The 16,045-nt window shown below is 37.2% G+C and overlaps 1 protein-coding gene across 2 annotated transcripts in view; it reads left to right on the top strand.

Moving 5' to 3' along the window:
* The window catches only part of MAEL (maelstrom spermatogenic transposon silencer), a 40,806-nt gene extending 39,397 nt beyond the window's left edge, over positions 1-1,409 (top strand). For both annotated transcript variants that reach the window (XM_036871681.1, XM_036871688.1), the window contains 2 exons: positions 647-722; positions 1,267-1,409. In XM_036871681.1, the coding sequence (XP_036727576.1) occupies positions 647-722; positions 1,267-1,409 (219 nt within the window). The remainder of the gene's footprint in view (positions 1-646; positions 723-1,266) is intronic.
* Positions 1,410-16,045: the final 14,636 nt, after the last annotated feature.

Raw genomic sequence — 16,045 nt, forward strand, 5'->3', positions numbered from 1 at the left:
CCATACTGACTGGTGTTATTAAATATTCATCACCACCAACCTCAAGTGAGCCCTTAACCTTGCCTGGCAGTTGTCCATTTCTCTAGTTTGATTAATCTCCCACTCTCCTAGACAGTTATTTCTCACCTTCTCTCACTTCAAACTTCCATCACCTCTTCCTTCATCCTTGTTCTAGCTGATGCTCGTATCCCCTCCTTCTCGGAGAAAATAGAAGCAATCAAGAGGTTTTCCATATATTCCTACCATTGCATCTACCATATGCTCTACTTTAATGCATGAATTGTCTGTGTTTCTATCTAAGACCAATCCTTTTATTTCTCTATTAGATCTCATTCTCTTACCTACCTAAGGACATGGCTCTCATAATTTCATCAGGGTTTCTCTCTGTTCTGAGTCATTCTTATCAAGAAACCTGCTATAATCTCATTTAAAAAAAAAAAACAAACCTTTCTTGACCCTGTAATTTCCCCCTCAAAGATTGCCCTTGCTCCCCTTCACAGCAGTACTCTTCAGAAGTTGATCAGACATTGGAAAAGTGGGTGTTAGTTTATATTTAAAGAGTAATTTGAAGTAGATAATCCAATAATAAGAAATAAACATGTTTTCCCCTGGTTTTTTTTGTTGTTGTTGTTGTTGTTACTTATAGAAGCTAAGGATTCACCGTCCAGGATTCTCTCATTTCAGCTCTTCTAATCAGGAACAGAGATCAAACACACCCACTGGTAAGCATCTTATATTTAATAAGAAGGCACCTCAAAGAGTTTAGGGTCTTTTTATGATCCCGGGGTATGGTACTTAAACAGATGATCTAAGTTGGCTTTAGGGTATAAGAATCTTGTTGAATTGGGAGTTTTACTTGGCATAAGCACTTAATTTGGATATGTAGATTTTTGTATCACTTTGATAAAATTTAATTTATTCTTCAGAATTTTGTTCAGGGCATTTAAAATAAAACCTGTTACTTTTGTAGCAGCTGTAGTTTTATAGTTTTGATATGAAGGTGTCTTTGGGGGAAATGGGAAAGTTTAAAAAAGCGAGTGACATGAAATTTCAAGTGGTCCCTGAGGAACTTCAATTAAGGTTTCCAGGACTTAAAAAGAATATTCTTGTTCAGCCTTTTTGCCTTTACTCTAAGAACTATCTCCCCTATTGACGATCCGTTTAATCATGGCTTAGTGAAAAGGCCTGCAGTAGGATGAGTCAATTGAGGGATCTCTAAGACTATAAAATTGCTATATTTCTTTCCTTGTATTTTTAATATCCTAGGTGACTACCCATCTGGGGTGAAAATTTCTGGCCAAAACAGCAGTGTTCGGGGAAGAGGGATTATCCGCTTACTAGAGAGCATCTCCAATTCCTCCAGCAATATCCACAAATTCTCCAACTGTGAGACCTCACTCTCACCTTAAATGTCCCAAAAAGATGGATACAAATCTTTCTCTTCCTTATCTTAATGATGATACTTTTTTCAATTTCTGGAAGAACAACGGACCCAACTTCCCTTCTGACTACAGTCATATTAAACAGATCATATCAACAATAAATGTCACTACTATAAAAGCTACTTAATTTGTAAGGAAATTCTGTTTCATAGATTAAAAATAACTGTGGTTGGGGAAGATCTTGGCATTTTTGCTTTTTTCTTGAGGGCTTGTTCTACTTTCTGACTGTATTATGGGAATGCCATTAAAGCTTTGAGTCCTGTAAGAATAAAACTAGCTTTTTCAGAGTTGTGCTTTTGGGAATGTTATATTTTGGTACCTTTTCTTCACAATAAAGTATTAAGTATCTGTTATGAAAGGTTTTAAAATAGTTTTAATCTATTTCTTTCCATTATGGAAATGTGGAACTGTACCCTTGAGACCTGCAGCTATTTTCATTGCAAATATCTAAGAAAATCAGCCTTTAACAAAAATAAAGTTTTGCTACTTAGTCTTTGAAATATGCTGACTTTGGCAAAAGTCATTTGCAGGATGAGAAGCCAAAAAGAGATTATGTAATTTTCCCCAAATAACATGGCTAGATAGTGACCAGATTCCAGGTCCACTTGACCACAAAGCTCTAAGCAGATGTATATTGAGTCAAGTATGTGCCCTGTTTGTGACTGACTTAAACTGGCTCATGTTCGCTACTCAGGCTGTTATATAGCCCTGGAGTAGGAGAAGAGATGTAGTAACCCTTTTTACTTGGAACCACAGTAAGACCATACATGGCAGTGGCAGAGACAGCATTCTAATTTAGGTCTGTTTGGCTCAAAACCCTAGAGAATCACTTGGTGTCTGTCGTAGGACTCTGGTTTATCTTAATAACCATATTCTCCTTTACTGAGTACATACTTTGTGGATATATATACACACACACACATATCATCTTGTAAAATCCTTAATAATCACTCTGAGGAAGGAGGTTCCTCCATTTTACAGACACACACAGAACTCAGATTCAGGTCGTATAGTTACTTTATGGAGGAATTGTTAACCAGGTCTGACTCCAAAGACCATGTTACCCATATCCACACGTTCACCTCCTTTTCATCTATTTCTGATAATCAGATCTTTAAACAAAGAATAGGTCATTGAATGTAAGTTTATATACTGCATTTTCTACTAGCAGATTGGTTTTTAAATCTTATATATAAGCTTTGAGACCATTTTATCTTTCTTCAAAATCACCATGACAGTAATTGGGTTGGCTTCAAAAGTGGTGGGAAAGGGCTTCCCTGGTGGCGCAGTGGTTAAGAATCCGCCTGCCAATGCAGGGGACACGGGTTCGAGCCCTGGTCCACGAAGATCCCACATGCTGGGGAGCAGCTAAGCCCGTGAGCCACAACTACTGAGCCTGCGTGCTACAACTACTGAAGCCCGTGCACCTAGAGCCTGTGCTCAGCAGCAAGAGAAGCCACTGCAATGAGAAGCCTGTGCACTGCAATGAAGAGTAGCCCCTGCTTGCCGCAACTAGAGAAAGCCCATGTGCGGCAGCGAAGACCCAATGCAGCCAAAAATAAATGAATAAAATAAATCTATTTTTAAAAGAAGTGGAGGGAAAGCCTAAAATTATAATTCAGAGCTATGGCCTCAGGTACCTAAGACTTGTTCTGTGCCATATGACTTTAATCCCGTGTTAATCATTCAACTTGTATTTTAAAAATTTTGCTGGTTGTGCTGTACTTTTGAGGTATATGTCAAACCAAAACAATTCAGTAGGCCCCACGTCTTTATTTTAGGAGAATAACTGGTCTTCCCCTTCAGAGATAATTAAAACTCTAAACTATATTAGTAGTAAAATTCAAATGGCTGTCTTCTCAAACTCCTGTCTCCTCTACTTTCAAAATTCTTTTGGCAGTAAATTCAAAAGTATTAACTACCCTTCAAGAAGACCTGATGAATGATAACATATCCTGGTTGAAGGTGATTTCTGCTGCAACTCCAGTAGCATTTTCTTTGTGGTATCTGACAGTACTTACAGCTTTTAATTACTGTTGCGTTCATGACCTATCATCTTTTCCCCAATTACAAACTTTGCGGTGCCCATATTTCTGTATGAGGAAGGTGTTCAGTACATGTTAGAATAATTGTCATTGGAAGTAATGGAGAAGGTATGCCAAAATTTCATTTCCATATCAAATGATAAAGTATTCCATGAGTAAAGGAGCCCACCTTTCTTATGAACTTCATTCCCATTCCTTTCCTCAAAACTAAATGATTAACTTTGTTTAGTGAGCATGTTTTAAGGCTTTACTAACAGCTGGGTTAAAAATACTAAGAAGAATAAAGATGTTGCCCCTGCCTTTGAGAAACTCAGTTTCATAGGGGCAGTAAACAATGCAGTACTAAAAGTGGTAGACACAAAGATCAATGGAATAGAATTGAAAATCCAGAAATAAATGATCTGTATCAATTGATTTTTAACAATTGTGCCAAAACCATTCAATGGGGGAAATGATAGTCTTTTCAGCAAATGGTACTGGGACAACTGGATATCTACATTCAAAAGAGTGAATTTGGACCTTAACCATTCACAAAAATTAACTCAAAATGGATGAAAGACCTAAATGTAAGAGCTAAAACTATATACAACTCCTAGAAGAAAATATGAGTAAATCTTCATGACTTTGGATGAGGCGATGGTTTCTTAATAGGACACCAAAAACACAAGCAACCAAAGAAAATATATATAAATTGGACTTCATCAAAATTAAGTCCAGAAAAAGTGTCCTTGTGTGTGTTAAAGGACATTATTAAGTAAGTAAAAGGACAACCCACAGAATGGAAGAAAATATTGGGTTGGCCAAAAAGTTCGTTTGGGTTTTTCCATAAGATGTTACTGGAAAACCCAAACAAACTTTTTGGCCAACCCAAAATTTACAAATCATTTATCTAGCAAGGTCTAGTGTACAGAATATATCAAGAACTTTTACAACTCAACAATAAAGAGACAATCTAATTTTAAAGTGTGTTAGGTGTCTCTCAAGATCTTTTGAACATATTTTAGATTGGGTTGTTCATTTTTTTATTGTTGAGTTTTGAGAGTTCTTTGTACGAGTAAGGTAACAGTCCTTTAAATAAACAACCTAATCTTACACCTAAAGCAACTAGAGAAAGAAGAACAAAGTCCAAAGTGAGTAGAAGGAAATCATAAAGATGAGAGCAGAAATAGGAAGAAAACAATAGAAAAGGTCAATGAAACTAAAAGCTGGTTCTTTGAAAAGGTAAACAGAATTGATAAACCTTCAACCAGACTCATCAAGAAAAAAAGGGAGAGGGCTCAAATCAATAAAATTAGAAATGAAAAAGAAGTTACAGTGGACACAGAAATTCAAAGGATCATAAGAGACTACTACAAGCAACAGTATGCCAATAAAATGGACAACCGCGAAAAAATGGACAAATTCTTAAGAAAGATATAACCTTCCAAGACTGAACTAGAAGAAATAGAAAATATGAACAGACCAATCACAAGCACTGAAATTGAAACTGTGATTTAAAAACTGCCAACAAGGGCTTCCCTGGTGGCGCAGTGGTTGAGAATCTGCCTGCTAACGCAGGGGGCACGGGTTCGAGCCCTGGTCTGGGAAGATCCCACATGCCACGGAGCAGCTGGGCCTGTGAGCCACAACTACTGAGCCTGCGCGTCTGGAGCCTGTGCCCCGCAACGGGAGGGGCCGCGATAGTGAGAGGCCCGCGCACCGCGATGAAGAGCGGTCCCCGCACCGCGACGAAGAGTGGCCCCCACTTGCCGCAACTAGAGAAAGCCCTCGCACGAACCGACGACCCAACACAGCCAAAAATAAATAAATAAATAAATAAAGTAGCTATTAAAAAAAAAAAAAAACTGCCAACAAACAAAAGTCCAGAACCAGATGGCTTCACAGGTGAATTCTATCAAACATTTAGAGAACAGTTAACAACTTTCTGAAACTTCCAAAACATGGCAGAGTAAGGAACACTTCCAAGCTCATTCTATGAGGCCACCATCACCCTTATACCAAAACCAGACAAAGATACCACAAAAAAAATTACAGGCCAATATCACTGATGAACATAGATGCAAAAATCCTCAACAAAATACTAGCAAATTGAATCCAACAATACATTAAAAGGATCATACACCATGATCAAGTGAGATTTATCCCAGGAATGCAAGGATACTTCAATATCCACAAATCAATCAGTGTGATACACTACATTAACAAACTGAAGAATAAAAACCATATGATCATCTCAATCAATGTAGAAAAAGCTTATGACAAAATTCAGCTCCCATTTATGATAAAAACTCTCCAGAAAGTGGGCATAGAGGGAACATACCCCAACATAATAGAGGCCACATATGACAAACTCACAACTAACATCATTCTCAATGGTGAAAAGCAGAAAGCATTCCAAGATCAGGAAAAAGACAAGGCTGTCCACTGTCTCCCCTTTTATTCAACATAGATTTTGAAGTCCTAACCATGGCAGTCAGAGAAGAAAAAGAAATAAAAGGAATCCAAATTGGAAAAGAAGTAAAACTGTCACTGTTTGTAGATGACATACTCTACAGAGAAAATTCTAAAGATGCTATCAGAAAACTACTAGAGCTCATCAATGAATTCGATAAAGTTGCAGGATACAAAAGTAACACACAGAAATCTGTTGCATTTCTATATACTAACAATGAAAAATCAGAAAGAGAAATTAAGGAAACAATCCCATTTACTAGCACATCAAAAAGAATAAAATACCTAGGAATAAACCTACCTAAGGAGGCAAAAGACCTGTGCTCTGAAAACTATAAGACACTGATGAAAGAAATCGAAGATGACAAACAGATGGAAAGATATACCATGTTCTTGGACTGGAAGAATCAATATTGTCAAAATGACTATGCTACCCAAGTTAATCCACAGATTCAGTGCAATCCCTATCAAATTACCAATGGCATTTCTCAACTAGAACAAAAAATTCTAAAACTTGTATGGAAACACAAAAGACCCTGAATAGCCAAAGCAATCTTGAGAAAGAAATACGGAGCTGGAGGAATCAGGCTCTCTGACTTCAGACTATACTAAAAAGCTACAGTAATCAAGACAGTATGGTACTGGCACAAAAACAGAAAAAAAGATCAATGGAACAGGATAGAAAGCCCAGAAGTAAACCCACACACCTTTGCTTAATTAATCTATGACAAAGGAGGCAAGAATATACAATGGAGAAAAGACAGTCTCTTCAATAAGTGGTGCTGGGAAAACTGGACAGCTACATGTAAAGGAATGAAATTAGAACATTCTCTAATACCATACACAGAAATAAACTCAAAATGGATCAAAGACCTAAATGTAAGGCCAGACACTATAAAACTCTTAGAGGAAAACATAGGCAGAACACTCTATGACATAAGTCACAGCAATATCTTTTTGGATCCACCTCCTAGAGTAATGAAAATAAAAACAAAAATAAACAAATAGGACCTAATTAAACTTAAAAGCTTATACACAGCAAAGGAAACCATAAACAAAACAAAAAGACAACCCACAGAATGGGAGAAAATATTTGCAAAAGAAGCAACTGACAAGGGATTAATCTCCAAAATATACAAACAGCTCATGCAGCTCTATGTAAGAAAACAAACAACCCAATCAAAAAATGGGCAGACGATCTAAATAGACATTTCTCTAAAGAAGACATGCCGATGGCCAAAAGGCACATGAAAAGATGTTCAACACTGCTAACCATTAGAGAAATGCAAATCAAAACTACAATGAGGTTATCACCTCACACTGGTGAGGTGGCCATCATCAAAAAGTTTACAAACAATAAATGCTGGAGAGAGTGTGAAGAAAAGGGAACCCTCCTATACTGTTGGTAGGAATGTAAATTGGTACAACCACTATGGAGAAGAGTATGGAGGTTCCTTAAAAAACTAAAAACAGAACTACCATATGCTCCAGCAATCGCACTCCTGGGCATATATCCAGAGAAAACCATAATTCAAAAAGACACATGCACCCCAGTGTCCATTGCAGCACTATTTCCAATAGCCAAGACATGGAAGCCATCTAAATGTCCATCGACAGGAATGGATAAAGAAGATGTGGTACAGATATAGAATGGAATTTTACTCAGCCATGAAGAATGAAATAATGCCATTTGCAGCAACATGGATGGACCTTGAGACTACCATACTAAGTGAAGTAAGCCAGACAGAAAGACAAATATCATATGATATCACTCATATGTGGAATCTAATTTTTTAAAAGTGATACAAATGAACTTATTTACAAAACAGAGGCAGACTCACAGATATGGAAAACAAACTTATGGTTACCAAAGGGAAACGTGGGTGGGGGGGTGGGAATCAGTAGCTTGGGATTAACATACAGACACTACTATATATAAAATAGGTAACCAACAAGGACCTACTATATAGCACAGGGAACTCTACTCAATATTCTGTAATAACCTATATGGGAAAAGAATCTGAAAAAGAATGAATATATATGTGTATATATATAACTGAATCACTTTGCTGTACACCTTAAACCAACAACATTATAAATCAACTATACTCCAATAAAATTTTTAAAAATATATGAGTCCTTTATCATATGTGTCTTTTGCAAATATTTTCTCAGTCTGGCTTCTTACTCTTTTCATATTGTTTTTTGCAGAGCAGAATGCTTCATTTTAAAGAAGTCTGGCTTAATGATTTCATTCATGGATTGTGCCTTTAGTATTGTATCTAAAAGGTCATCACCATACCCAAGGACATCTAGGTGAAAGGTAAAAGTGAAATCTAGTCACAACTGGATGAACAACTGGATGTCCAGTTGTTCTAGCACCATTTGCTGAAAAAAAACATCTTTTCTGCATTGTGTTGCCTTTGCTCCTTTGTTGAAGATCAGTGCACTATATTTATCTGGGTCTATTTATGTGGTTCTGTTCTGTTCCACTGATCTAATTGTCTATTATTTCAACACTACAAACTCTTGATTACTGTACCTTTATAGTGAATCTTGAAGTAGGATAGTGTGTCTTCCAACTTTGTTCTCCTTCAGTACTGGGTTGGCTGTTCTGGGTCTTTTACTTCTCCATATATACATTAAAATCAGTTTGTTGATATCTACAAAATACCTTACTGGGATTTTGATAGGGATCACTCTGAATTTATAGATCAATGTTGGTAAGAACTGACCTCTTGACAATATTGAGTCCTCCTATCCGTGAAAATGGAATATCTCTACATTAATTTAGTTCTTTGATATCTTCCATCAGAATTTTATAGTTTTCCTCATATATATCTTATACATATTTTGTTAGACTTATATCTAAGGTATTTTATTTTTAGGGGGTACTGATGGAAATAAATTTTTTAATATTTAAAGACAATTTTTAAAGTAGTTTTATTTTTTTAATTTTTTACTGTATAGTTGATTATAGTTTTAATTTTTACTGTATAGTTTCTATAGTTAGAAACTAACTGTTGTGTTAGTTTCTGCTGTACAGCAAAGTGAATCAGTTATATATGAATATCAACTCTTTTTAAATTCTTTTCTCATATAGGTTATTGCAGAGTATTTAGTAGAGTTTCCTGTGCTATACGGTAGATCCTTATTAGTTATCTATTTTATATATAATGGTGTGTATATATCAATTCCAGTCTCCCAATTTATCCCTCCCCCCTTACCCCCTGGTAACCATAAGTTTGTTTTCTACATCTTTACAGGAGTTTTAGATTCACAGCAAAATTTAGAGGAAGCTACAGAGATTTCCCATATACCCTGTGCTTCCACACATGCATAGCTTCTCCCCTGTTAGCAACATCCCCCATCAGAATGGTACAGTGGTTACAATTAATGAACCTACATTGACACATCATAATCATTCAAAGTCCATAGTTTACCTGAGGGTTCACTCTTAGTGGTGCACAATCTATGTGTTTGGACATATGTAAAATGACATGATACATTATATATCCATCATTATAATACAGAGTATTTTCTCTACCCTAAAAATTCTCTGTGCTCTGCTGGTAATGTGTTTTTAATTTCAAATTCTGCTTGTTCATTACTGGTATATAGGAAAATGATTGACTTTTGTATATTAATCTTGTATCCTGCAACTTTGTTATAATTGTGAATTTATAATTAAACTCACAGGGGTTTTTTTGGTCAATTCTTTTGGATTTTCTACATAGATTATTATGTCATCTGTGAACAAAATCAATTTTATTTCTTCATTCCTGGTCTTTCTACCTTTAATTTCCTTTTCATATCTTATTGACATCAAAATATGAGGTAATAAGTAATCTTTCTGATGACATGAGTGTCAAAGCTAGAGGTTTTTGGGAGAAAGAAGATAGGTCTGAAGGAAGCAGTGAGGAACAAGGAGACACTACCCCAATCTCTAGGCCCAGTGGCAACAGGGGTGTGAGAGAGAAAAACAGCCAGCATTTGAGAAGACTGCAGGGGAAACTGTGCTTTCAGGGGCGATCCACATTTCAGTTATAGTAAGAAGATGAAGGGAGTCTTCAGAAAAAGACATTGAAATTAAAGCAGTTTTGCTGAACCACGAATTTTAGGGGGCATGATGGAAAGGTTCAGGAATTGCAGAAGAGTGGTAGAAGGGGCAGAATAAGGGATGTTGGGAACCTAGGAGAGATCTGAGTGTGGGATTTGACCTAGGAATCTGGTGGTTCTTGTGATAACTGACATAAACAGGGCTATAAAGGGCCTTGGTGGATTCAAAGCAGATAGTGATGCTAAGACTATCATTGTTAGCAGATCAGGATGAGTGAGTTTCTGTGACTTTTCACTCATGATGATAAGAGTAAAGGGCTATGGGACGTATGCTCCTAGACCCAGTACGCTAGACCTCTGTTGAAGGAAGGGTGGTCACTCTAAACATGTCTGCCTTATTCCTGCATGGTGGGAATTCTGAGGAAGTTGTGGAAGGCCTGGGGGTAGGAGATGGGCACAAAGCTTAATGCAGGTAGCAGGACTGCTATCATTTGTCTGAGTCTGAGACCAGGAGCAAGGTGGAGAGTCTGAGCCTGGGCCTTTCACGTCTCAGGGGTCTGAAATAGTACCAGGTTGGTGAAACCCCCTGGACACTATCAGAAACAAATGGCAATCCTTTCTTAAGAAACGTTTGTCCAATTTAGTCCTCCAAGATTCCCTCAGATTAAGGTCAAGCAGTAAGCTCATTAAGCACATGAAGCCTAGGAAAAGGTGAAACATTATGACAGCAGAAACAGCAAATAATGGAATTACTCATCCAGGTACTGCAGATACTGGAATTGTTGGATATGGAATATAGAACAGCTATGCATGAAATGTTTAAAGATTCATTCACAAAGAGAAAGCAATAATTATTTGAATGAACAGGCATATTTGAAGAACAAAAAACAAAGGGAAGTTATATAAGTGGAAAAATATAAATTGTTGAAGTGAAAAAAAACTCAGTGGAAGACTACAGCTGAAAAGAAAATTAGAAATCTGGAAGATAGGTCTAAGAAATTACCTAGAATGCAGCAGAAAGAGAAAATACAATGGAAAATAGAGAAAGATAGGAGATTTGGAGGAAAAAGGGAGTCTAATATTTGTCTAATTAGAATTTCCATGGAAGAAAGAATAGAGAGAATAAAGGAGAGGTGGTTTTTAGAGAGATAATGGCTGAAAATTTTAAGAAATGATGAAAAACATGAATCCCCAGGATAAATTTTAAAAAAGCTATCCTAGAGATATTAAAGGGAAATTCATGAACACCAAAATAAACTTCAAAAGCAGCCAGAGAAAAATATTGCCTTCAAAAGGACAATGACAGCAAACTTCTAAAGCAGTAATGGCAATCAGGTGTGAAATAATATCTTCAAAACGTTGAGAGCAAAGAAACTACAATTGTTAACCCAGTAAAACTATCTTTGAAGAAAGAGGATAAGATAAACACATTTATAGATTAAAAAGAAAAGAAAAGAAAAGATCAAGAGAACTGCAATAAAGGACTTCTGAAAGAAAATGATCCTAGACAGTCTTAAGATACAAGAAGAAATGGCGAGGATATAAAATAGCAGACATGTATGTAAACCCAAGCAAATATTGTTCATATAAAAAACTATAAGTATTATATTGTTTAATTCAGGGGGTTTATAAATGGACAGCACTAAAATACTGGGTCTGTAATAACATATAAGTCAGACAGGGAGTATGTTGAAATTAAAGTGTTCTAAGTTCCTAGAATTGTTCACTAAAAGGTTAATATATTATTTGACACTAGATCTTATCAAATAGGTTTGGCAAAATGTCCAGGGTAACCACTGAAAGAATAGAAATAGAGTGAATAATTTCTAAATTTATAAAGAGAAAACAATTGGAATAAGGAAAAATATGATCAATAAAAAAATAAACTCACCCCTGGGGGAAGCAGGAGAGAGGAAAAGAAAGAAAAAGCATGGAGTTGGGGGAAAGGAAAAATAGTAAAAAGTAAAATGGTAGAATCAAGTGCAATATGTCATTAATTACCATAAATGTAAAAGAACTAAACTCACCAGTCAAAAGTTTGCCAAACCGGATTTTTAAAAACCCAGTTATATGCTGTTTACAAGCTATACAGTAGAAGCAAATTGGCAGAAAAAATGAAAAAAGATAAAAAAGTACATATGTAGCAGAGAAATACCAACCCCCACAAAATCTGTTATTAATATCAAACAAAGGAGTGTTTAGCAAAAATCATTCAGTTAGATTTTTTTAGATTTCCTGATTAATTCAGTAATTTTTCCTTCATTAATAGTTTCCAAAAATGCAAAATTAAAAGTAATAGAACAAAAGGAGAAATTGACAAATCTACCATCATGCTGTAAGATTTAAACATGTCTTTGGTAAGTCAAGCATACTAAAAATCAGTAAATATATAGAATATTTGAAAATTTTAGGTAAACTTGAACTAATAGACAATTTGTTAACTACATTCATTTCAAACACACATGGAATTTTTTTCAATGGTAATGGACCATACTGTTAAACAAGTCTCAATAAATTTCAAGGAATTGACAAGTCATGTTCTTTCTCAATTATCAGTATATATTAAAAAAATTTTTTTTAATCTCATGATTTGGAAGTCATAATGAAATCCAAAAACTTCTTATGACTAAGTTGATAGTAAAAAATCTGCATAACAATTCTATTAAATACTACATATTACATTAAAAGAGAGGAAAACAAATGGCTTTAAATATATTGGAAGAAAAGAAGGGCTGAAAATTAAGCAACTATGTAACCAACTTAAGAAGTTAGAAAAAGAACAATATACCCATGAAAAGTAGAAGGAAGGAGAAAATAAAGAGTAAACATCAATGAAATAGAAAACGAAGATACAACAGTGAGGTTCAACAAAGCCCAAGCTGGCTCTTTGAAAAGGTTATTAAAATAGATGAAAAACTCTGATGAGATGAATCAAGCAAAAAAGAAGGCACAAACAATAATTAGGAATATAAAAGGAGGCATAAATCCAGACCAGCAGAGGTTAAGACGTGAAATAATACTGGAACATTTCATAGCAATAAATTTGAAAACCTAGATGAATGGGAAACAAATTCCTAGAAAAATGTAATTCACTAAAAGTGCTTTAAGAAGACATAGAAAGCCTATACTTCCTGTAATGGGGAAATTGAAACATTAATTTAAAACATTCTTAAGAATAAAATGCCAGGGCCACATAGTTTAACAGGTGAATCCTACTAAATTTTCGAGGAATATATCATTCCAAATATATACAAGAATATATAGTCTGTGTCCAAGTTAGGTTTATTCAGGAGAGCAAAAGTGATTTAGCATTAGAAAAATCTATAAATGTCATTCATCACATTAATAGGTTCAAGGGAGAAAGGCATATTATCATTAGAATAGATGGACAAAAGTATTTGACAAAATTCAACACCCACTCATGATAAAAACTCTAAGCGAACTAGAAATAGAATTAGAACTTCCTTAGCCTGATGAAAAGCATCTACAAAAATTCTACAGCAAGTATTATTCTCAATGGGGAAACTTTAAAAGCTTTTCCTTTAAACTCAGGAACAAGACCAAAAAAATGTACTAGGTTACTTCTATTCAACATTGTACTGGAGTTTCTAGCAAGCACAATATAAGAAAGAAAATAAAAGCACGAAGTTTGGAAAGGAATAAATTAAATTGTCATTAGTCACAGATATGATTGTCTACCTAGCTCAAAGGAATCTGCAGATAAAAAGTAGAAAAAATAAGGAATTCCCTGGCTGTCCAGTGGTCAGGACTCCATGCTTTCACTGCAGTGGGCCTGGGTTCAATCCCTGGTCAGGGAACTAAGATCCCACAAGCCATGTAGTGCGGTCAAAAAAAAAAAAGTAGAAAAAATAGAAGAGTTTACCTGGCTATAAGGTCAATATTAAAAAAAAATACATTTCTATATATCAGCAACAAATAGTTTGAAAAACATTTTTAAAAAGACGGGAGGGGGTGGAGTCAAGATGGCGGACTAGGAGGACACGGAATTCGCATCTCTGCACAACTAGGGCACCTACCAGGAAATGGTGGCGGATCACGGACACCTAAAGGGACGGGATGAACCCCCAGTGACTGGGTAGGATGTGGGGCATTGGGGGGAGTGAGGGGGGAGGAGAAATGGAGGTGGGACAGGACTGGCACCCCTGAGGGGTGGCTAGGGGAGGGGAAGGGATCCCACGCCCAAAAGGGGAAATTGGGCGACCACTGGGAGGGCAGAGGATCAAAAGGGAGCATGGCCAGTTTTCCCCTGTCAGGGTCCCTGGGAGCCTGCTGAGATCCCCGGCCTGATGCTCTGCCCACTGAGGCCCCCTCAGCCGTGCAGGTCCTGAGGAAGTGGGAGGGAGGGAAGGGGGAGCAAAAGTAAAGGCCGGACCTCTGGGTCAGCACCCCTGAGGGGTGGTTCGGGGAGGGGAGGAGTTCCTACACCCAGCGGGACCCACCGATGGTTAGGGGTCCAGCCGGGATGGGGGAGACCCTGGGGAGACGGTGGGGGTTGTGGAGGGACAGAAGGGAAGGTGGCCAGAGCTTTCCCTGTCCACTTAGGCACCAGGGAGCCTGTTGGGCTCTCAGGCCTAAACCTCTGCCCTCAGAGCCTCCCTCCTGTGGCGCAGAGCCCAAGCCCTGCCCCTACACCCCCACCCAGGGCCCTACCTCTACACTCGGAAACCCCCTCCAACACGCTGGGCCTAAACCCCACCCACACACCCTCACCGAGGACCTTACCTCCAAACTCCCAACTCCACACTCCAGAGGCCCTCCTTTGGAGGTGCTGCCTCTCCCCTTCCGCAGAAGGTCCTAAGCAGAGGTCCTGCCCCACACTTGAACGTTGCCCCGCTTAGGCCCCACCCCACGCTCAAATGTCACCACCCACCTGCCTAGGTCCCATCCCACCCTAAACCCCGCCCCTGCCTAAGTTCCACCTCCACCTAAACTCCGACCCCCATAGCCAAGGCTTTTTTTCCCCTCCTCTTTTAGATTGGGGTTCTGTTTTACCTTGTTGATTAATTTATATTTTTATTTTTCTAATAAATCTTTTATTTTTCTAATTTTATTTTATGCTTTATACTTTGTTATTGTTCTGCTCCTTTTGGCTTGTTCCCCCCCCCCCACTTTGTTTTTTTTCTTTTTTCTGTTGTGATTTTATTTTACCTTGTTGCAGGTGTTTCAATTATATTTTTATTTTTCCTAATATATTTTTATCTTTCTAATTTTATTTTGTTTTTTATCCTTTGTTATTGTATTGTTCCTTTTTTTTTTTCTTTTTCGTTTTTTTTGTTTTTTTTTTTTTTTTGCTGCACCACAGCTTGCAGGATCTTGGTTCCGAGACTGGAGGTCAGACCCAAGCTCCTTTGGTGGGAGCTCCAAGTCCAAACCGCTGGCCTAACAGAGAACCTCAGACCCCAGGGAATATTAATCAGAGTGAGGCCTCCTGGAGGTCCTTATCTCAGCACCAAGACCCGGCTCTATCCAACTGCCTGCAAACTCCTGTGCTGGACGCCTCAGGCCAAACAAGCAGTAAGACAGGAATACAGTACCACATATCAAAAAAAAAAAAGATGAAACGACAAAAAAATATGTTACAATGAAGGAGCAAGATAAAAACTTACAAGACCAAATAAATGAAGATGAAATAGGCAACCTACCTGAGAAAGAATTCAGAGTAATGATAGTAAAGATGATCCAAAATCTCAGAAACAGAATGGAGAAAATACAAGAAACATTTAACAAGGATCTAGAAGAACTAAAGAGCAAGCAAACACTGATGAACAACACAATAACTGAAATTAAAAATACTCCAGAAGGAATCAATAGCAGAATAACTGAGGCAGAAGAATGGATAAGTGAGCTGGAAGATTAAATGGTGGAAATAACTACCAGGGAGCAGAATAAAGAAAAAAGAATGAAAAGAATTGAGCACAGTCTCAGGGACCTCTGGGACAACATTAAACGTACCGACATTTGAATTGTAAGGGTCCCAGAAGAAGAAGACAAAAAGAAAGGATTGGAGAAAATATTTGAAGAGATTAC

This window comes from Balaenoptera musculus, chromosome 1 (genome assembly GCF_009873245.2).
Source record: "Balaenoptera musculus isolate JJ_BM4_2016_0621 chromosome 1, mBalMus1.pri.v3, whole genome shotgun sequence".
NCBI lineage: Eukaryota > Metazoa > Chordata > Mammalia > Artiodactyla > Balaenopteridae > Balaenoptera > Balaenoptera musculus.